We start from the raw sequence: 21105 nt of genomic DNA, 5'->3' as shown, positions 1-21105 counted from the left end.
GCAGTGCATGAGTTGACATCCAGCCTTGCTTCCCTTTGATGGGAAGGGGAATCTGGAAGTTGTAAGCCTGGACATGGAGGTCAGATCACTGTGGCCATGTTCAGGTCTGTGTCTGTTGGTCAGACAGTGCCTTGCTTTAAAGGATCAGTCTCCAGAACCAGTGAGAAGATGCTGTGTGCCATAGTGGAAATGTGGTGCTGAGAATGCTGATAATAGTTCATTCTTTTGTTCTCTTTTAATGGTGTATGTAAAAGTTTTATGGTTCTGCACTACTAATTTGGTGTCTGCTTGTGAGATATGAAGGCAGAAGCTCCTAATAAAGACAAACGCATTTTGAGCAGACTGGTCTTCAGGATTAAAAACCCCATTTCACGTTGAGTCATTCACAGAACTGGCACTTGTGTTCCATGTCTTGCGTAGGTCACTGCGTTTCCTCCCAATGGGTATGGCTTGTATAACATTGTAGGAAATGCCTGGGAATGGACGTCGGACTGGTGGGCTGTGCATCATTCAACGGATGAAGTTCACAACCCTGTAAGTATTTTATCAGCATCACATGAAGTATAGAATTCCCTCTTGCTACTCCAATCTGGTTGCTGTTTTAAAACCAACTGTTCTTTGCTTCTCTCTGTTGAGAAACAAGATTTTGCCAGTTACTTTCAAAAAAATAAGGAGTTTTTTTGTTCATTTATGTTGCTACAAGCTGTACTACTTTTTTTCTTTTTTCCCCCAGGTAGCGAACAAACCATTGTGAATTATCTTTATGCCTTCTACTTGCTCGTTTAAAACTCAGCATGTAAAAAAGCTGAAGTTCATGGGGAGAAGTAGCTTACTAGGCTTTGAGGGGTTAATCTTTGGTTTTCTTTGTGGCAGACAGAAAAAAGTCCTGCAGGGTAAGCTTTGTATGGGGGTTTCTCATGGAGTAGCTCTCAACAGATTCAAGTTCTAGTGTTACATCTTCTTTCTCATTTATCCAGGATGACTAAATCTGAGAAATGCACTGCTCTGCTCTCACAGAGCTTGTTTTGTTCAGACACTGTTATCTGTAATGAGAAAACCAATTAAACCTCACGGGGCAGGAGCTCTCTGCTGCAGGATTTGAGTATCCCCGTGCTGTGGTTTCTTATGACATGTGTAGTCTCTTTGGTGTGCTGGACATAATTGGAGGCCTTTCTGGGAAGTCAGCAATTGGAAGTAGCTGGAGGAACTTGCTAATTTTTTTTTTTTGCGGTTCTGTACATTGCAGAGGTTGACATTCTGTTGTTCTTCCAGGAGGATGTGTCCAGCAAGAGAAATCAGACTCCTCTCTAGATTGCTCTAGGTCTGTAGTAGCAGCTTCACCAGCTGATGGAGCATCTGGAGACCTCCTAACCCATACCAGTCACACAGGCTGGGTGCCAGTTCCTTGTATCCCAGTAAGATACCACAGGCCTCTCTAGTGGCTTCAGCTGTGTCGGACAGCATGCTACATACATCTTCCCAAATAAACGAAATGCTGAGGACTGTAGCTATTTTTTTTTTCTTGTTGGATTTAAAATAGGATGGACTATTCTCCAATTTTTGCTTGTAGGCAGGCTTAGTGGCATAGCAATGGCTAAAGAACCTTCTTTTCCGTTGGGATCTTGGTCATGTTGTCCTGCCATCAATTTACCTTTCTCACATACTGTACAAATTCATAGGATGTGATCTGAATATTTCACAGTAGTCAGAATTTTCTACCAGTTTCTGCAATTCAGCAATAATGGAAAGCTGTAGTGCATGAATTGTCTTGAATGTATAAACACACCTGTCTTTTCCCAACATTGACTCATGGCTTGCATATATGTACAGATTAAATTTATAGAGAACTTACACTTAGTATTCAAACTGATTCATTAAATTTTGTTTTTTTCCTGTTTGCATTCTGATTGATTAGGAAAGAAACATCTGCTGTCTTGTAATTCTGTTTCCATTCTGGTGGGTGTTTTACACACAACTAAGGATAATTTTTTTTCTGTACATTATGAATGGAAAAAAGGCCAGTTTAAGAGCAATATTTCTAAAGATGAAGTGTTGAGCAGCTAGAAGAATGTAAATTTGGATGAAAGTGAAGAACAATAAAACTAGTGAACTTTCCCATGTCAGAGTAGGTGAATATTGATTTGATTGCGGCCTGATGAGTTGGGGGAGGGAGGAGGAGGGGGAGCAAGGCTGAGCTTGGTTCCAGACTGGGTGATCAGTCACCATGGTTTATACCAGGGAAACTTCTACATTACCCCTCTTACTGATGAAGCTTCCCATCAGTGCCTGGCACTATGCAGAATGATCTATATATGCTGCCTTAACTGGGGCAGGGGGAAAGGGCCCTTTGAAAAGCATCTGGGTCTGGCGGTTGGAAGCTTATTGCAGCTGTCCCTGCTCTCCTTCAGGTGTTTCTCAGTCTGGCAGCCACTTCAGCTGTGGCTTTGTGTTTGTACAGTGGCCTCTCAGGGCAGGGGGAAGCACGCAGTGCTCTAGAAATCTTTTTGCCTAGTAAGAAGTAGCAACACTGGGAAGCAAAAACAGAGTAACTAGGCTGAGTCTGAAGAATAAAACCACTTTTGATGTTGTGTATAGATCTCTGCTCTGTTGTGCCTAGATATGTTCTAGAGGTGTTTGGGTTAGTCTGTAGGTTAGCATAAGGTAATGTGCTTAGTTGTTTAAACAGTGTTTTCTGTGTTGTCGCTGGCAAAGCCGTAGAGCTTTTTTTCATGTAAGATCATAGACTGGTTTGGGTTGGAAGGGACTTCAAAGACTTTCTAGTTCCCACCCCCCTGCCCTGGGCAGGGCCACCTTCCACCAGCCCAGGTTGCCCAAAGCCCCGTCCAACCTGGCCTTGAACCCTTCCAGGGAGGGGGCAGCCACAGCTGCTCTGGGCAACCTGTGCCAGGGCCTCACCCCCCTCACAGGGAAGAATTTCTTCCTTACATCTAATCTAAATCTCCCCTCTTTCAATTTAAACCCATTACCCCTCATCCTACCCCTACACCCCCAACTCTCTCAGCCTGTCCTTATCCTGATTATAGGTGAAAGTCATGAAACAACTAGTTTATGTGGAAGTCACTGTGGTAATAATGGAGAGAACCTCTAGGAGTCTTCATCCAAACTACAGCTTTCAGCTAGTCCATTCCTTCTCATTGGTGCTACTTAACTTCATCTTTTTTGTTTTTTAAAGAAAAATAGATTTCTCTGGCTGTGTCAGCCTTCCAACTTATCCCAGTTGCACAAACCCCAGCTAGCTAGAACCGTGTATTTTGCTGAGCTACAGCTACTGTGGTATGATGCTTTAAAAAGAAAGAAGTCCTTATTCTTACGTATTGTAGTGGTGCCCCTTCATTAGAATGACTTTTTAAAATGAGACACTTCTGTGTTTCTACTGTCAGTGCAGCACTGCTTCCCTGTTGAATTAAGGGGATGATGAGAAACAAGGGTCAGGTGACTTTTGCTCTCTGTTAAACTTCAGTGGCTGTGGGTTTGCTTAGGTATTTACATTCAGCACAAACTTTTTGCAGACACTTCAGGAATTTTTTAAAAATTAAGTGTTAACAATTATTTTAGGGTGGTTTTTTTTCAGTTTGTAACTAACTGTCCAAATCTAGTGTCTGAGGCAGAGCACTTCAAAGTGAATTCCAAAGGGTTTTTCTGATTAAATAGATAAGAAAACTGAATTTCATAATGTAAAAAGGTGTCCCAAAATAGCCAGGCTGCAGTATCTTCTGAGACATTAAAAATGATTAGCACCGTATCTATCAGAGCCAATCTCTTAAGTCTCTCCAGAGTACAAGTCAGCATAACCTATATATAGGATGTGTTCTTTCTGCCTAAAAGACTAGGAATTCTTCTAGAGGGTCAGAGCTTAGTGAAAGTTTTGTAGCATATTTAGTTTAACAACTGAAATCTTCAAAAGAGTTTTCTAGTACTGGAGAGGTTTAGGGTATACTGAGAATTGGTTACAAGGAACATATGGAATTTTGCACACAAACTTCCCCCTGCGTCTGATCGGTTTGCATTCACGAATAATTACCGAGAATAAAATTAAACTGGGACACCTGGCAGTACTTTGTAAGTTGTTGTCTACTTCTTAAGGTATTAAATTACGCTCTTCCAATGGAACAAGCAATGTTCTTCCATTTATTTGCCAGGTATGGGACTTGTGCATGTAAGTATTGAAGCCAAATAAACAAATCTGAAGGGTTTTTATGCAGCTCAAGAAGTACATAGAGTGCAGAGCTTGGTACGGGGTCCTTGAAATGAAAAGCTATGAAGTGCCAGGAACACTGACCACTATTAGCAATAGTGGGGGTTTGGGGGTGCAGCCAGGACATTCGGGTTAGTGGCATTGAAAGGCATCAGAACAGGTTCTGGATGTAACTTCTAAGAGCAGAGCATCGATATAAATGGAGACACTTCTACACCTAAGTCTCCTCAACTATTCTAGCCTCAACGCTTGCACAATAATAGTGGCTTGCTCAAAACATGAGGCAAGTGGCCTTTATTTTGAATTCTCCTTCATCAGATTGGTGTAGTGAGCTGGTGATGTCTGCTCAGTTTTGACTGAAGCAAATGAAAGTCTCCCCCATTTTTACAAGTGCACAGCATCAGTGGACATCAGTGTACTGAGACTAGCTGTGAAAACAATACTGTGTTTGGAGGGGTTTTAAGTAACAAATTATATGTAGTGAACTGCTTGTCATCTAGAACATGGTGAATGGTCCCTCCATTTCCTGTGAGACAATGGGCTTGTTACTCCCCCAGCGAAAATGGGAAGCCAGTCACGTTCATTTAGTGCAGCAGGATAGTCCAGGAGAAATCTCGTATATCAGGAATCCTGAGCAAATCAGAATAGACCAACTCTAAAATAGCTGTTTGTACAATAACTGTTACATATGGAAATGGAAATAACTTCTATATTTTCTGAATTTCAAGTGGAATAGTGTTTCTCAATTGAAACTTGCTCTTCTAACTTCCTCCTGCCTCTCAGCATAGTTACTCTCTCTAGTCTGTGTTCACTAACCACTAAAAGCCTTTCTAAGCACAACTTCGTCATGAGTTTAGTCTTAGGGTGCCAGATGGTCTCTGCCATGACTGTTCTCGAGTACATGTTGTGCATTCACGGGCTCCTTTCTCAAGGGCTTCTTCAGTGACTGCCGGGAGGTCAAGGGGCTACCTGTCTTGCTCTTGTTCTCTGAAATCACTTTGCTTGCCCTTGAAGACATCTTGGAGCTGCACAGAATGGGGCCACATGGCAGCAGAAAGACACTCTTGCAGCACGTCTCAGCCGTGCAGGTGAAGGGCTTTTTGTGTGGTCAAACTCACTTCAGAGGGAATTGTAAAATCCACTTGAGAAAATGTAAAACTGATACTTCAACTCCTGCGGTATTGGCAAGGGGTAAAAAGCCAGAGCACTGCTGCTGTCAAGAGTAAGTGCTGCTGGGCTGATTCTTCTCGTGAGTGGGGAAAAAATCAAAAGTTTAAGACAAATTCACAAAAAAATGTTTCTTCTGTGCATCTTGCAGCTACACTTTGGTGCATAAAGGCAAGACTAGGAAGCACCAGGGTGGTTTTGTTTGTTTGAAAAATGTAAATGATCACTTGGCAGACAGTAGCCAAGTGTGTGTGTGTGAGATCAATCAAACCACAGTCCCTTTATGGGGCCGTTTTAATTGTGCTGACTTATGGCTCAGATTTTTTTTGTGTACAATGTGTAGTTTCTTATGACCTGCAGTTCTGTGGAAACTGATTTAGCTCAAAAGCAGAGTGGCAGTGTGGCTGACTGTGTGTAGGAAATTACAATGCAACTTCAGCAAGCATTTGTTTGATGTAATGAAAGAAATACAAGTTTTTTCACTTTAAAAAAGCGCTTCTATGTATTGTCATAACTCTTTAAAGAATAATCCCATTTATAAGCTTAGGTAATTGGATGCACAAGCACTTGTAATTATGCAATCAGACTATAATATGTCTGTTACAAATTATACTACAAAATAAATTTGCCAGTATGCAACAAATTCTGTTCTTTAAATCAGGGATCAAAGTCTGGACAGCTCTGGCGCTCTCCATATGGACAGCAAATGTCCTTCCACTTCAGTACCAGATGGTGCACTTCTCCAGATAATGGCATAAACCAATATTGTTTGATGGAACAAAGATTTGCTTGTTTTAATCAAAAGTAACCTTAATTGCTGTGCTCTGAGTTTTTATTATGGGTAAGCATAATCAAAGCATGTTTCTTTTATCTGTAAGGAAGATACAAGTATGAGCAAATATGAACACGGCAGGCTTTCTCATTTTAAAAATTATAATACGTGATATTGAGCTGTAACATTGTCTGACCCAAGTTAGACGATGTTGGTACACTCTTACTTTACCAAGAATGTTAAAAGCCTGCATTGTTCCTGAAAGGCCAAGATCCACCCAATCAATAGCTTTTCAGGATGCTCTATGTGAAGTCTGCATAGTTCTGTGGAAGGGAAAGCAGTGAAGTTTTTTGGGGTTTGGTTGGGCTTTATTCTGTGCTCTCTAAGCAGGCAGTGCTCAGACAGGAATGAGTTTATAGTTCTGTATCTGCAGATCTAAGGACTGCTAAGGTTATTTGTAAAACAAGAGAAAGTTTAAGCAAGTGATGTAGGTAGGGCAAAGACACCCAGAGGTGAGGACTCTAGTGAGAAGGGCATGTGTGAGACTCTTGTGTGCAGCATTGGGAGTGGGGTTACTGGTAGGGGACATTAGCTCTTAACACCTTTCAGAAAATTGAAATCTCTTATTCCAGTTTGTCTGTAGGGGCTTGGTTTCTACCTTTCTCAGTTTGCGGCTGGGAACAGGGCCTTGTATGGGATAACAGGGATGGTTCACGCTACAGGTAGACCAAGGAGCTGCAGCACCCTTCTGGACAAAATCATTCAACTTCACATGCTAAGGAAGTAGAGTCCAGGTGGCTCCTTCCTGCACATGACATGTTTGAGGTTTCTTCAGCAAGGCTGGGATAGAAAAAGGAAGATAATAAGCCATTGGGCAGTACAGGGGGAGGACAGCTGCTTGCCCTGAACTTTACTGCAGTGGCTGAGCTGTGAATTTACCAGGAGCTGCAGTAGAAGGCTCCTGAGGCAAAGGAATGCAAGTACAGGCCTTGGCTGAGGGGGTGACAGGTCGTCCAGGAGCCTGTGCAGTCCTCAGCCCATAGTGCTACGTGGGGGGGGTGCACAGGATGCAGAAGCAAACCATTAGAGAGGGGAAGCAGTGCTTGATTCCAGCACCATGTTCTCCTAGGACAGACAAACCTGGGATACAGAAGTACAAACCGATGTAAATGGGGATGGGGGATGTTTAGTTTTGGTTGCTTTCAGATCAGCCCATGTGGCTTTGCTGCCCACTATGTTCAATGCTGTGATTCGAATTTTAACTGCCCAGTAGCCTTCAAATGAGACGGAGAGTTCTTGTAAGCTGTGTTTTTAACACCAGGAAGGAGAACATAAAGTCATGTTTGGAGGTTCTGTGGTTCTTTTTTAACCTCCCATAACTTGAGTGCAGTTACAAGCTGAGGCAGGTGTCAGTCTAGTTGATCTCTTGTGCATGGTCACTTGTGCATTTGATTTAGTACATGTGTAAGTAGCTGGATACAACTGTGGTGAAATCTGGTTATCCCGACTTCCTTTTCTCTTTTCTTTTGCTAAACTGCAGAGTGAGACAGGGAAATAGCAACAGCGGGAGAATTGCATGTAGCCCACAGACAGCTGTAAGGCAGCAGTTGTTTCTCCAGCTAATGCCTAGTGATTTTCTGCTCTTCAGAGAACTTTTCCAGTTGTTTTATGATAACCTCTTTACCTTCAGTGATTTTAAGAATTATCTATCAAGAGGATAACGTTTTGTAACTGAATAGATTATCAGAGAACACTATATCAGATTTTTGCAGGTGATAAAGTGTTTCAGTGCTGTAATCCTACTTCAGAGGCTGAGAGGGATTTAGTTTAACTTGGGTTTCTGTTACCAAATAATCTTTGCTCGGTTTTTGCCTGGCAGAAGATATTTGTAACTAATAAAAAGAGCTTATGCTATTACCATTTTCTTTGGTTTGCATGCTTCAGTATATGCTATCCCTCGATAACATACAGTAGTCTTATGGCTGGACAATAAACCTTCTAATCCTAAATTAGCATGCTCTTCTTGGTTTATAAAAGTTACTTTGGAGCTAATAGCAAAGATTGCTGCTCTGTATTTGCATTACAATTTTTAAGAGAAATCCTTCTCAACAGCTCCATTGTTCTCTGGTTTGTCTTGTTGTCACGTAGCTTTTTTTAGGTGTGAGTTTTATTCTGGCTGGTTCTACTCTGGCTTCCCGTAAAGTGAGATTAACAGGCTGTTTGAGTTAATCGTGCATGTCAGTGGCTTATTTTAGAGTGGGGCTCAGAGCCTCTACATGTGAGTTTCATGACGACAATTTCAAGAGACTAGAAATGGAGTAAGCTGTTCCATGGAGGAGCACCCTGGATCGGAAACAAGAGGATGCTGCCTCTGGATGTGGTTTTGGTGGAGTATTTGTTAGGGTACTAATTGCAGTAGTAGGGAAATTTTTATTTTATTGCAAAATGTTGAGATAGGCAATCAGTGTGAAGCTGCTGAAGCTTCAGTATGGTGAGCTTTCAGTATGCAGACTCTCAAAGCAGTCAAGCTCAGTGGATGCAGTCAGTAGCTTCTGTAGTACTAGCATCACCTCACAGGGTTTTCTTACAGTCCCCATGATGTATATTCAGTGTTACAAATGCTTGTGCTTGATTGTTCTAGAGCTTCACCTCTGGTAATGCAGGAGCTGGGTGGGAGACAACTATGTCCCTTGATAGAGGCTGGGATGGTTCAGTGACCAGGCAGAACCACCCTGGTCACATTGGTGGTCACTGAGAAGCTGGAGAGGTGTCATTCCCCATGAAACCCCCTCTTTGGGAACCTGCTTCTTAAAGGGAAATTTTTCTGGGATTCAGGAGATCTACAGAAGTGAGATTTTGGGGGTTTTTTTTTGGTGACTGCATTTATATTGGTGAATGTGGTGTTCTTAAGGCTTTGCAGAAAACACACCACTTTGAGATATTTCCAGGATAAAAACGGCTGGCTCCTGCACAGGAAGAGACAAAATAATCAGCAGCATTTCTTTTTCAGCAGTTGTCTGGTTTTAACCTATTATGGTACTTTTTAATGGCATATTTTGTATCATTTACATACTCTGTAGCAATCTTTTTTTCCTAATGCTAAAAACTAGGCTGATGACTTTCTTGTAACCTCTATTTATTGATCAAGGTAATGGTCTTAATAGAAAATGCAGGGATTTGGAGAACAACATGGCTTTTTTTTTTTCTTCCTGTATTCTTCAAATTCTTCTGATAGGGTTTTGCCTAGAAATAGACTTGATTTATAAACCCTACCAGCCAGTGAAGAAATGACAGCTTGTACCTCAAATTAAGTGAAAATTTCTTTATTGCAGGTCTGTACATGTAAGGAAATGTTTTTGTTGCATGCCAGCAGAACATGTACAGAAATAGAAATATATGCAAATCTTACAGCATTGAGAGGATTCTTAGTGGCAGTACTAACTTCTAGGCTAGGCTTGCCAGTTAATTAAAACCACAATTTATTTTTTTGATCTTGTTTGTCACTTCTGTAAGAAAGATTTTCTTGTGGTTCCTTCTATAAGGAGTTTCTCAATGCACGTGGAGTATAGAAAGCTTGTAAGAATATTTTGTATCAGCAGTGGAAGCATGAAGTATAGCAGTAGTCCCTGTTAGCTGAGTGCAGTGGTAACTGTCACAGCTGAAAGGAATGACATGGGAGAATTGCTCACCTGTGTGATAAATACGCATCAGAGCAAGCAAGTGTGTTATTAGGAAGCCTAGCTTTTTCCTTGAACCAATCCACTGGAGTTGGAATTGAAAAAGAAGAGTGAAATTACCTGGTTAAATCAATTCTAGGGCCAATTTCATAAACACTTTGAATAAATCACATAGATTACAGTGCAAATGTGCATGCAGTTACAAAATTGCTGGTACATGCAGTGCTTTCTGCAGGCCGCTTCAGCTCTCGTGATCCCACAAAGTGATCCCACAGGTCTTATGCGTGGTGGCTGGGAGATGATACAGAACATCTGGCTCTGCAGTCACTAACTTGTTTCAGACTGGGAAGGGAGCAAGCACCAAATATTGGGCATTACAGCCCCTCATCGCAACTGTCCACCAAAGAGTGTCACTGCCTTTAGAGAAGGGGAAGTTCTCTGTATTCCTGTTGGAGGCTCCTGGGTTTCCACATGTGAGTTTCATAGCAGTGGAAATTATGAGAATCACAGACTTCATTACATGTGCAGGCGAGGGTGTGAAATTCCTCTCCTCTCATTTGGAAATGTCTGAAATTACAGAAAGGGATCTGTTTTCAGAGATGATGGCTCGCTCGTGATTGCCACTGTGCTTCTTACAGCATGTTCTCAGGTGTTTTACAGAAACCAAGCACAAGGCACTCTTGCACTGGGCAGCAGCTCTAACATTTGCAGTGATGGGGAGGGAGTACAATTAATCTCACCCCTCTGCAAGACTTTTAAACATAACTTTTTCAAGTTTTCTGGTTCAGACAGACACAGCTGATATGTTTTACTTTGACTATGTATGGCTGCTCCTTATCCACCTCCCTATTCTTACAGATTTTACCTTTAATGCTGTAACCTGCAATTGTTGTTCCTTGAATAGTGACCAGTGTCCTCTTCTCCACAGACAGGGCCCTCATCTGGGACAGACAGGGTGAAGAAGGGTGGATCCTATATGTGCCATAAGGTAATGTGAAAAAGCCTTGAGGTATTTTCATGTTCATCTTTCCTCTGGAAGTACCTGACTTGACAATGAAATGATCTTCTGTCGGAGCTTCCTGGCAGCCTGATGCTTGTTAAGGGGTTTCATTGTAGTTTAAAGAGCAGCAATACCTAATGTTGTTAAGGACTTCTTTTTTGTTAGCTTGGAATTAAAACAAACAAACTGTGCTTTTAGATGTAGAAGATAAAATTGATGTGTGCTTCTAATGTGATTTTCATTATAGTGTTTGAGTGATACTTGTAAGAGTAGAAAGTATGAATGTGACTTTTCTTAGTTTTAGAATGGCTCTTGATCCAGAAAGGCTACCAGGTGTTTGCAGAAAGATTGCTGGGAGACAAATGTTTCAGCTTAGCTGATAGCAGATTTGAAAATTTTTGAGAAGTCTGGAGAACACGACAATGCAATCGCTGTTCATGACACAAACCATGTTTTAAACTCTGGTCATGTAGCACTGGAAAAATGCTCATTGTGGATCTCCTTTTTCTATAAAGCTGTCCTGTTCTTCTTCCTTTTGAAAGCCTGCAGCTGGCAAATCATTCTCATAATTAGATTAAATTTTCTGCAGCGATATCCCATTTTCTACACTGATTTCCTTCTTAGGTGAAATCAATGTCAGATGTTAATTAGCAGTTTTGATTAAATTAACGCTGGAATAGACTCTTCTTCAGTGATGAATAATGTGACCCACTTTAAAGGCTGGTGAAGATTCTGGTCTGTCCTAGTCTTTTTTGTAGGTGATAAAACTAGGCTGTGTATCAAGACAAAAAACCCCATTGAATACTACTAGTACAAGGGCTCTTTATTGTGCCTAAAATCTGTTCAGACCTATCGATCTAGTCTACTGCAGTTCTACCTCTCAGAGTTGACAAAGGCTAAAGTTTGTACCTTTTTCCATGAATGCTTAGCAGCTTTTATTTTCAGCTTCTAAATCCTTTCAGGTGCTGTGGAGGTGCAAGGGTAGAACTCTGCAGCATGTGAGGCAGCAGCGTGTGCCGCGCTTTGAGGGCACCCGCCGCTCCCTGCCTGCACGCTGCTGGTGAGGAGCAGCAGTTCACAGCTCCCGCGTGGTGGAGAGGCCGTGATGGAGATGGACATGGCCGACCTGATTGCCTCAGTGGGGATGGCAGAGCCCACTTCAGCTATCACCACCCTCCTAGTTACTCAAATAGAAATGTTTAGTAGCTGTGCGCAAGCTCCTGAAGGAATCTGGGTTTAAAGGAGTAAAACTACCCTCTTCTATCTACTCTCCTCTGCTCCTTCCCACTCCCAAAAGAAAAGGTAGGGGGTAAAAGAAAGCAAAAAAAAAAAAAAAGCATCTGCTTTTTAACCCAGCCATCCCACGAGTCTGGTTCAGTCAGGCAGGTTCAGCTGCATGTAGTCAGGCTCTGAAAGTGGTGGGGTTTTGTCAGAGGCCAGGAGCCTATAGCAGGAGGATAGGAACAAAAATCTTTTTGAACGTAGGAACACATCGTTTTGAAGTAACCGCAAAATGTGGGTGGCAGAACTCGGATGGGTTGTACTGGAGTTGCTACATAAATGCAGTCTGCTACCCCCAGCGCTTTATTAGTGAAATTACCAGTGTAACTGTCCTTCCATGCTGCAGTGGGCTGCTACTTCTGGGCAGTCATCAGACTGATTTAATGTAGTGAACCACTTAAACTGGTTAGTTCTGCAATTCAGAAACCATCATTCCTAACACCAGGTAATTGAGAATCTGTAGCACTGTGACTAGCAACAGGCTTTTCTTTTTTCAAGCAGTGTAGTATATTAATGTGCACCGAGAGATGGCTAAATCTGTACAGCCAGGGAACGTACAAAATGTTACAGAGCAGTGTCTGTACCTTGCTGTAAAGATGTCTGACCTTGTCCTGTTTAGATTCATTTGGTTAACAGCCTTTTTTAAAAGGACTTGTACAACAGACCCTGCAGCAGTCCTTTTATCAATCTTTTAAGATAGCATTTTTGATCTAAATGGGTCTATCACAGAAATACCAAACCCTACAAGCATGAGACAGCACTGGGAATCAAAGTGTGGCGGTATTTCCCACTGACACACATTAATGGCATCAAATGGCTGTGTCTGGTGGGTGTGAGGGCAAGTCCTGTGTAATAACCTGTGCTCCATTCTCACTTAAGGGAAATGAAATGGCAATAATGGTTCCTCCTTTCACTTCCTGAGAGGTGGCTATGTGATTTCAGCCCATTCTGGAGGACGGTGTTCAAAGCTGTCTACTAGGAATATCTGAAATGCAATTCAGTCATTTTCAGTGGCTTAATTTTAAATATAAATGTTTTTATAGTCACCAGTCCAGAATATATCTTGATTTTAATACCCCTAGAATGCTAGCCATAGGAATACTGGGGAGGAGTTTGCCTCCAGTTATTCCTTTCTTGTTGTTGCAGAAATGATGTGAATCTTTCCTTCAGTGAAATGTTTCTGACAGGTGCCCGTACCTGTCCACGTCCAGTGGTTCTTCGCTGTACTGATACACAGATGAAGGCACTGAGATGTGCTCTCTTTGTCTGAGGAGAAGCAGAATGGGCATTTTAGGTTCTTCCCCAAGCAGGGTATGTTATTATTATACATTATTAAACATTAAATTGACACTCATGTTATCGGATGCTTTCCCATTCAAACTACCTTTTATATCTGCTGTGACTGGTATACAGTGGGATTCCCCTTATTTCTCACAGTGATTTTGATCTGGATCAGAACTGTCCAACAGCGTTTGAAATGTTGTGCTGTATTAATCTAACAAGCTCTTGCCTAAGGAAGCACAAGCTGTGATTGCTCTCAAGTTTACAGAATCACTGAATGAACTAGGTTGGAAAAGACCTTGAAGATCATCCAGTCCAACCATTAACCTAACACTGACGATTCCCAACTACACCAGATCCCTAAGCGCTATGTTGACTCTACTCTTAAATTTCTCTCTTTACTCTGCAGTCTCACTGCTACAGGTACCGCTGTGCAGCCCGTAGCCAGAACACCCCTGACAGCTCCGCGTCCAACCTGGGGTTCCGCTGCGCAGCAGACGTCTTCTGACCGAGCCCGCTGTCACACTGGGGCCCGAGGGGCTAAACTGCACCCAAGGCTGAAGAGATGTGGGGACTGTCACTTGCTGGTGACACAGAGGAGAAAGAACTAGTGCTTAGGCTTCCTGCTGAGGGAGAAAAATCCAACACTACTCAATGTTGCTTGAAGAATCTTCATGTATTTATCTTTGGGGAACCTGGCCTGGACTCCTACCCTGACCAAACTTTTTGTTGGTGAATTCTGTTTGTTTTAGCAAAGCGTACTCTGGACTCAGCTAGCACAAAGCCAAGGAACATGCTGATTGGGTCTTAAAGGGTTAATTTTGTTTAATTATTCCTTTAGAAAAATTCTTTATTAAATAGTTTTATTTATGTATAGTTTGAATTTCTACACTCAAATCCCATAAACAAGGACTTTATAAAATTCCAGACAGCTTTAAAAGAAAACAAGGAGTTAAGAAGACGTGAGGACTGGAAGACAGTACTGTTGCAGTGAAAATCAGGTCCAGAAATGTGCTTTTTCTGGTGAGCTACTTGCTCCTTTTTTTGAAGTTTATCATCCTCAGGGTGATGATGATTAGAAATGATGTACATATTTGAATAAAATTTCAAGCATTTATTTATGCTGAAGACTTTTTTTGATGGAAAAACACTGGCACTTTCCTTTGAATTTCTTTTGGACATGGTGTAGGGTTTTTTTGCAAATTGAAAAAATGGCATCATTATAAACTCAAGCCAGCAGGTGATTTAACTTAAATAGAAGATCATTAAAGTGAAAAGATGGCAAATGTAACTGTGCTTAGTAAGATAGCTTTTAAAACTACTTTTCTCTGTTTAACCAAAAAAAATATCCCAACAATAAAAAAAGCTCACTTAATAAAAGGGGAGGAATTTTAGCAAGGAGGAAACGAAGTGGGAAGGGGAGCAACCTCATTTTGGGATCTGGATGTATTTCAGGCCTCTGGCAGTAATTTGCGCTGTCGCTTGCTCTAGGACACTGCAGGGTCTGGTTGCATTTCTGTGCCAGGCACCTCCTTGCTCTCGGGAGCCCAAACAAGCAGCGGCCTGTGCAGTGAGCTCCTGCCAGAAGGGCTGTCCTTGGGAAGGTGTCACAGCGGGCTGTGCCGCCACCCTGACAGGCTTCCTCACTGCCTCCAAACACAGCCCTCTTTTCTGCAGCCTTGAGACCTAGCAGTGAAAAAGGTGGTGGATCAACAATTTTTGCACTGGTGCTAGTCTTCCCTAGCATTGTCTCTTCTGTAGGAAGTTGGGTTTAATACAACCTAGGGTTAATACAAATGTTCCTCCATTTAGTGTTTCATGTTGAAAAGATACTGGAGAGCATCTGGGGAGCTCATCAACAAACACTGGTTGCCAGCAGTGTGTAAAGGGAATTCTAGCAAGCAGAAAAAAACCATTCCAGAACACACCGGTAAAAGCTGTGGTAAATATTCTGTCATAAACACTGCATTACCAGCCTTAAATGTTTAATTAAAATCTATGCATTAAAAATATATTTTATTGAGAGTAATAGGGAAATAATTTTTCTATCTTTATCTTTCTAAAAGGTGCGTGTGTCTGCCACAAGACGGAATGTACTTGATAACAGATTTTGCCTTGAGTTGGTTTTGGGTTTTATGCTGGAAAAAAAATCCTTGAAAAAAATACACCCAATTCGATGTATCTTTCAGTGAATACTCATTGTGCGGTGGGTGGCATGTGGAGGAAAGTCCTCCTGTTCTTCTGTGTGGAACGTGTCCCTGTCATGCTGCTTTTGTTTGGATAATGGTTACTGTGTTTTATTACAAGATCTTTCATTAAACATCCTTGATTTAATCTGATCAGATTTCAATGGGAAAGTAAATCCCCAAGTTTGAGTATTGAATACTGGAACTGATAATCATTACTGCACTTGGACAGCAGAAAGGAGGGAGGATTACACAGAGCTCAGCCTTTTGAGCGGTGTGATTGGATTCATTGTGAAAGAGCACACTGAATAGTAAAGTGGTAGAGTGGGGCTCTGAAGCTGAAAGGAACCTGAAGGAAAAAGTGAACAGAAATGTAGCAGGTAGAAAAAAAGGGTCTTGTCTTTTCCAGTTCCTTGCTAGGGGATTTTCCTTTCAGGAGGATTTTGGTCTGCACCCCCAGGCAGTTCTCATGCTGAGGCACAGCAAAGTATAACTCATGCTGTGCCTGGAAAAGGGCTGTTCCCAATTGCCACGCTGGTTCAGAACTCAATGACAAGAAATTATTTCATGGTTTTGCACGACCTTTAACATGGCTGGCTGTTTTCAGCAGCACAAGGCTCTCTTGTTCTGTGCTATGGAAGTTTTTTCTAACCAGGTAACTCATACTCGGCTCACTTGCGAGAAGCAGCATCAGCTGGTGGGGATGGAAAGGGTCGGGTTGTGCAGACAGAAGGCTCAGTTGTTCTCTGGTTTAAGGCTGGTGATGCAAGGACTAGATACTGCTCATGGTGTTTGGGGTTTTCTGTTTTGGGGTTGGTTTTTTTTTTTATCTACACTTCCTTAACTATTCAAAATCATGCCAAGTGCATATTCATAACAGGAAGCTAACAAACTGTACAGTCATCTTGAAAACAAGGAATACAAATGGTATAAAACTGGTCTTGAAACTTTTTCTGGGAGGAAAAGGAAGAAGACTGGGTTGTCCACTCTCACCCCTCCAGTACTGCAGGCTCAAAGTGGCTGGTGTGATGCCCTTTGGGGGAAGAAAAGAAAATCAGATGAGTCCCTACACAAGACAAGAGACCACACAACCCCTGCTACTCTGATATCATCCCCAGTTACAGGATCTGGAGAACTTCTCCTCTAGAGAAGCAGGTACCTTATATCAGGCAAGAAATGAAGTCCATGGCTGCTCAGCTTGCAAACTGCCTTTGACAAGCAGCTGAAATCCTCTGGGAGCTTTCTGTACTGACACTTAATGATTAACCTGAAGAAAAATGACATGGTATCTTTATCTTAAATTAAAACCACAGCTATATATAAATCCTAACAGCAGTTCTTCATAACGGAAGTATGAAGATATATATCAAATGGAGAAAAGCTAATACTGAGGCTTATTAGTCTAGGTAAACATAAAATAAGATTTTGTTTGGCAAATAGCAAAATAATAGCAGCAAAAGGTCCTTTATCCTTTGCCAGTATTAGGTTAATCTTACATGTCGAAATCAAAGTTGTCTTTTATTTTAAAAAGAAGTTGCCAATGGCCTGCAGAAAAGCTTATCCCCCAAGATGTGCTGCCTTGTCTGTATGTTGTCAAAGGTTATGAATACAATTAAAGATCAAACTGTAGGGAGTAGATAACCCAGGGGTTTGTGCCACTGAAGGCACACTGTGGCAAGACTGTCAGAAATAGTGTTGCAGTTTATCTGTTTTGTGTATCAAGGTTGGGGGAAATTCAAAACAAGTCTGTCTAAAGCTTCCTTAATTTGATCTTACTGGAAAGGAAGTAATGTGCAATTGCAGAATGTACCCCATCTAGCAAGTGCTCTCATGTACCACTGCTGTAGGAGATGCGCAGTGAAGTGGCAGCATATGCGGGCCAGACCTGCCCACGAATGCCAAAAAGAGGCAACGACCTTCTTCCTCTGCTGGGAAAGGCCAGGCCTTGCCTAGTACTGTCTGGCTCTGCAGGAGGAAAACAAATCAGTCACTGAAAGGAACACTCATTTGTCTGCCAGCCGTTCAACAATGTAAACACAGATTTCTTGTGGTTCTGATATATTTCTCTATTTCCTTCTTTAATCTATTTCAGAAGACAGAAAAGCAGCAGCATCCTGCTCGAGACTGCAGTCTGAATTTGTTTCCTGAGTGTGTCATAACAGTGCTGGGAAGTAACATGGATGTGCTGCTTGCTGTTATTGCAGAAATCTTATATGAGTCTTGAAATAGACAGGGTTTAAAAAGATGGAATGATTGTACTTCTCGGAGCCTGCAGTACTGCGCCATTTACACAGGAAGCTAAATGGTAATGGAGCTGAACTAGTCACTTAAAACCTGATACTGGCGTGCAGCTAGATGTGACTGGAGATGGGAAAGTGGGGGGAGGGACACAAAGTATTCAAACTAATCTTTCTGGGCAGGTTTTTACATCAACAATTATTTATCTTTGTGGAACAAAAAAATGTATAGTAAGTAATTAAAAAAAAAATTAATGCTATTTAAGAACTTAATGTCCTTCTTACAGATGTCAAAATTCCTTAGTCTCATTCTCTTGTGTAATTTTTCAGTGACATTTCTCATTGTTACCATGTCTTTTCTGTGTACCAATGTTAGTTTTCTTCTGAAAGGTACAAACTGAGAGAAATGCTTTAACACACCGCAAGCCGTCAGAAGAAAACAAGAAAAAAACCACCAGCCCTGGCTTAGTAACTGATTTTGGAACATCTTGAAGCTTGTATTCCTTCATACTACCCACCTTGAAAGCGAGTCTCGAGGATGTTGCATGAATTTAATTCTCAAAATCTTGGTTTTTAGTTGTTACTCAAAACCACACCTGCTTCCCTGGTGGAATACACAATCAAAATTATATTTAATTGCAATTTAATTATTATGCTTAGGGGCTAAAAAGCTCTGGAGAGCTCCCTGAACAGGCGTCTGGTGTGGAAAAGAGGGAGCTGTCCCAAGGTAAGAAGGAAGCACATGTGCGAGAACCACAGTAGCAAGGTTTTCTCAATCTGTTATCTTCCTCTAAAGATTTTTGTTCTTTGTTAGTTATTGGTAGATTATGGAATCTTCCAGAATAATCATATGAAAGTTCTTCTCCAGCAGAAATATCAGTGGCTGCAAAAAGTGCCAGTTTAGGCACCATTGAGTCAACTCGAACTGGCACCATAAATAAATTTGGTTCACAGGAATGATTCAGGAATCTGCCTACGTTACCAATGTATGTGGGGTCGACAAACGTCTCCATTATCCGACCACTATGGAGGTGTTCCCTCACCGCTATAATATAGTTCAAATCCTCTGACGTCTGGGCCTGAATTCTTCTACGTGCCTCATTAAAGCCTAAAACTTCACCAGCATATTCACAAACAAATCTTCCTTTAGCTATGAATTCCAGAGTGCGCAGACCCCACCCTTTCTTCTCAGTCTTAAATACCTCAAGTCTGAATTGCAAACCCCTCTGAACAACCCTGTTTTGGCAGGATTCACCACACCGGCACATGGCATTGCACTCAAAAACAGGCCTGGCGTACTCCTCTTGCTCTGTAGGCCTGAGGCACAAACCGTTGTAATTTTCACCATGGCGAAGACATGAGCACACGTGAACCACACAGGAGCTGGTAAGACAAGAACAGCCTGGAAAGGTGATTTCCGTGGGGTCAATGTCTCCGTCTGCTCCAGCCACGTTGTCTGGGCTATACTGCAAAGAGAACAAGAGTCAAATCCTTGACACGTTCATTGTTTCTCTCTACAGAGGCTATCAGATTTTTAAGAAGTGTGTGTCTGGCAACAACTGATGTCTGCACTGACCACGAACACTTTATTTTCCTGTAAACTTTTAACTGCAAGTCTGTCTTTTCTAAAACGTTTTTAAAGATGCAAATCAGAGATTCTATATAGACTGAAAAAGAATTGAGTCTGTTAGTGACTGAATTTCTCAAAATAGTCTACTAGCCAGAAAAAAAATTTCTTAGCAGAAAAAACATGTCAGCTAATCAGATCTAGTTTATTAGATATGTTTTTTATTTACAGAAATAGCAAGGTATCTTTAAAGTAATCTTCCTGTCTTCAAAAACTTGATAATCTATAAGGTTAAGTCTATAGCTATTTTGTCACAGACTTTCAAATGCCCTTTTTTGTTATAAACGAAGATACTTTCAGTTTTTCTCTCCAAGGTTGCATTCAACCTTGTTCCTGCTAATTCTGTTAGAAACTGATGATGTTGTTGCAGTAGCACACCTCTGTATTTATAAAAAAGCTGAGCTAACTCCTATTGTCAGGGTAGAATGTGAGGTGGTATTTGCTGCACCTTAAATACTGTCTACTAGAATAGATGTGGTTCAGTTCAAGAAACACAAGTTGAAAATCAGGTTCTCAAAATTACACCAATGCCCCCAGCAGGTGAATGATTATAGAACCATGGTGTGCTACAAAATAAACGACAGAAACTTTGCTGAATTTGAAAATCAAAATATAAAAGATAGCCACATGCATATTTTTACTTTCTTCTCAGTATTCAGCTTGCAAAGCTTTATTTAGAAACTTGGAGTATGTGTTATTACTAAATATTACATTTCACAGTTTCTTATGTCTGGTAGCTTCTGGCTGTTGCAAAACATGCCAGTTCATTTGGAAGTTTCTTTTTTCATAAACATCAGCTTTTCAGTCATTTGGCTTTGCTCAAAAGCAAGTGTAGTAGTCCCTTAACTATTCCCATCTCCCATTTTCTAACTACAAGCTTTCCTACTTACGTTAAATACCAGCACACCAGGAAATTCAGGGTCTATGTGTATTAGATCTTTTATTTTCTACCCAGGTTTATTAGAAGCTTCTTCATTCTGTTTTCTAAAGACTCACTAATATCCCTGAAGCAAACTCCTAGGCAGTCGGGTGTACTTCCATGAAATGTGTTTGGAACTTATTACAAGTAATGCAGAAAATGGCAGAAACCAGACTATGCCAAAGAAAGTATGAAAAAAAGTTACGACTTTAGCATTGTCTTATCTTCTGAGATAATATCTTTTCTTGTAGACCACTTCAGATGGTTGTGCAGCGGGAAGCACCTGTCACGTATGTCGCATTTTTACTCCCAGTCTAGTTTCAGCGTACGGTCGATACTAGCGCCCTGTAGCGCAACAACTTTATTCCTCCTAAAAGGTGGCGTCTTAACTGCGCGATTAAAGTCTGTAAAACGCCACATAGTGAGGGGGAGAAAAAAAAAAAATAAAAAAAATATATGTAACTGAAGCGCACGGCGAAGAGCGAGCACAAAACGTGACTGCTGCTGAGGGGCTGGTCGCGGCGATGAACGACCCCCCGCCCGCGCTGGGCGCTACACCGAGGGGCAGGGGCCGGGCTGGCGCTTCCCCCTCTTCTCCCGTCCCCTCCCCGGTCCCCCCGGCCCGGTGCCGCGGTGGCCGCAGTCCCCACCCCTCACCTGAAAGGCCGGCGGGGCCTCCCCAGGCGGCCACAAGCCCACGGCCACCGGCTCCAGCCCGCCGCTCAGCTCCGCCATGGCCCGG

General features: G+C 41.8%; 2 protein-coding genes across 4 annotated transcripts in view; one reads left to right on the top strand and one right to left on the bottom strand.

The window, feature by feature from the left end:
• SUMF1 (sulfatase modifying factor 1) overlaps positions 1 to 21105 on the top strand; it is a 40226-nt gene that overhangs the window by 18669 nt on the left and 452 nt on the right. The window contains exons 6-8 of the mRNA XM_026857352.1: positions 421 to 534; positions 10761 to 10820; positions 13804 to 15324. Coding sequence (XP_026713153.1) covers positions 421 to 534; positions 10761 to 10820; positions 13804 to 13902 — 273 coding nt within the window. The 3' untranslated portion in view covers positions 13903 to 15324. The remainder of the gene's footprint in view (positions 1 to 420; positions 535 to 10760; positions 10821 to 13803; positions 15325 to 21105) is intronic.
• Positions 14710 to 21099, bottom strand: LOC113484757 (histone-lysine N-methyltransferase SETMAR). 3 transcript variants are annotated; one of them, XR_003399282.1, is made up of 3 exons: positions 21021 to 21099; positions 16740 to 19283; positions 14710 to 16613 (listed from the first exon to the last, which is right to left on the bottom strand). XR_003399282.1 is itself a non-coding variant. In XM_026857351.1 (2 exons), exons 1-2 carry the CDS (start codon positions 21096 to 21098, stop codon positions 18474 to 18476), a joined length of 888 nt encoding a protein of 295 aa, XP_026713152.1. In that variant the 5' UTR covers position 21099; the 3' UTR covers positions 14710 to 18473. The 3 variants fall into 3 exon arrangements, 1 of the variants encoding a protein (XP_026713152.1); XR_003399281.1 differs by having other exon boundaries at positions 14710 to 16847; positions 17391 to 19283; XM_026857351.1 differs by having other exon boundaries at positions 14710 to 19283.

Source organism: Athene cunicularia, assembly GCF_003259725.1.
Source record: "Athene cunicularia isolate RWA chromosome 12 unlocalized genomic scaffold, athCun1 chr12_part1, whole genome shotgun sequence".
NCBI lineage: Eukaryota > Metazoa > Chordata > Aves > Strigiformes > Strigidae > Athene > Athene cunicularia.
This window is presented reverse-complemented; position numbering and strand designations above follow the sequence as displayed.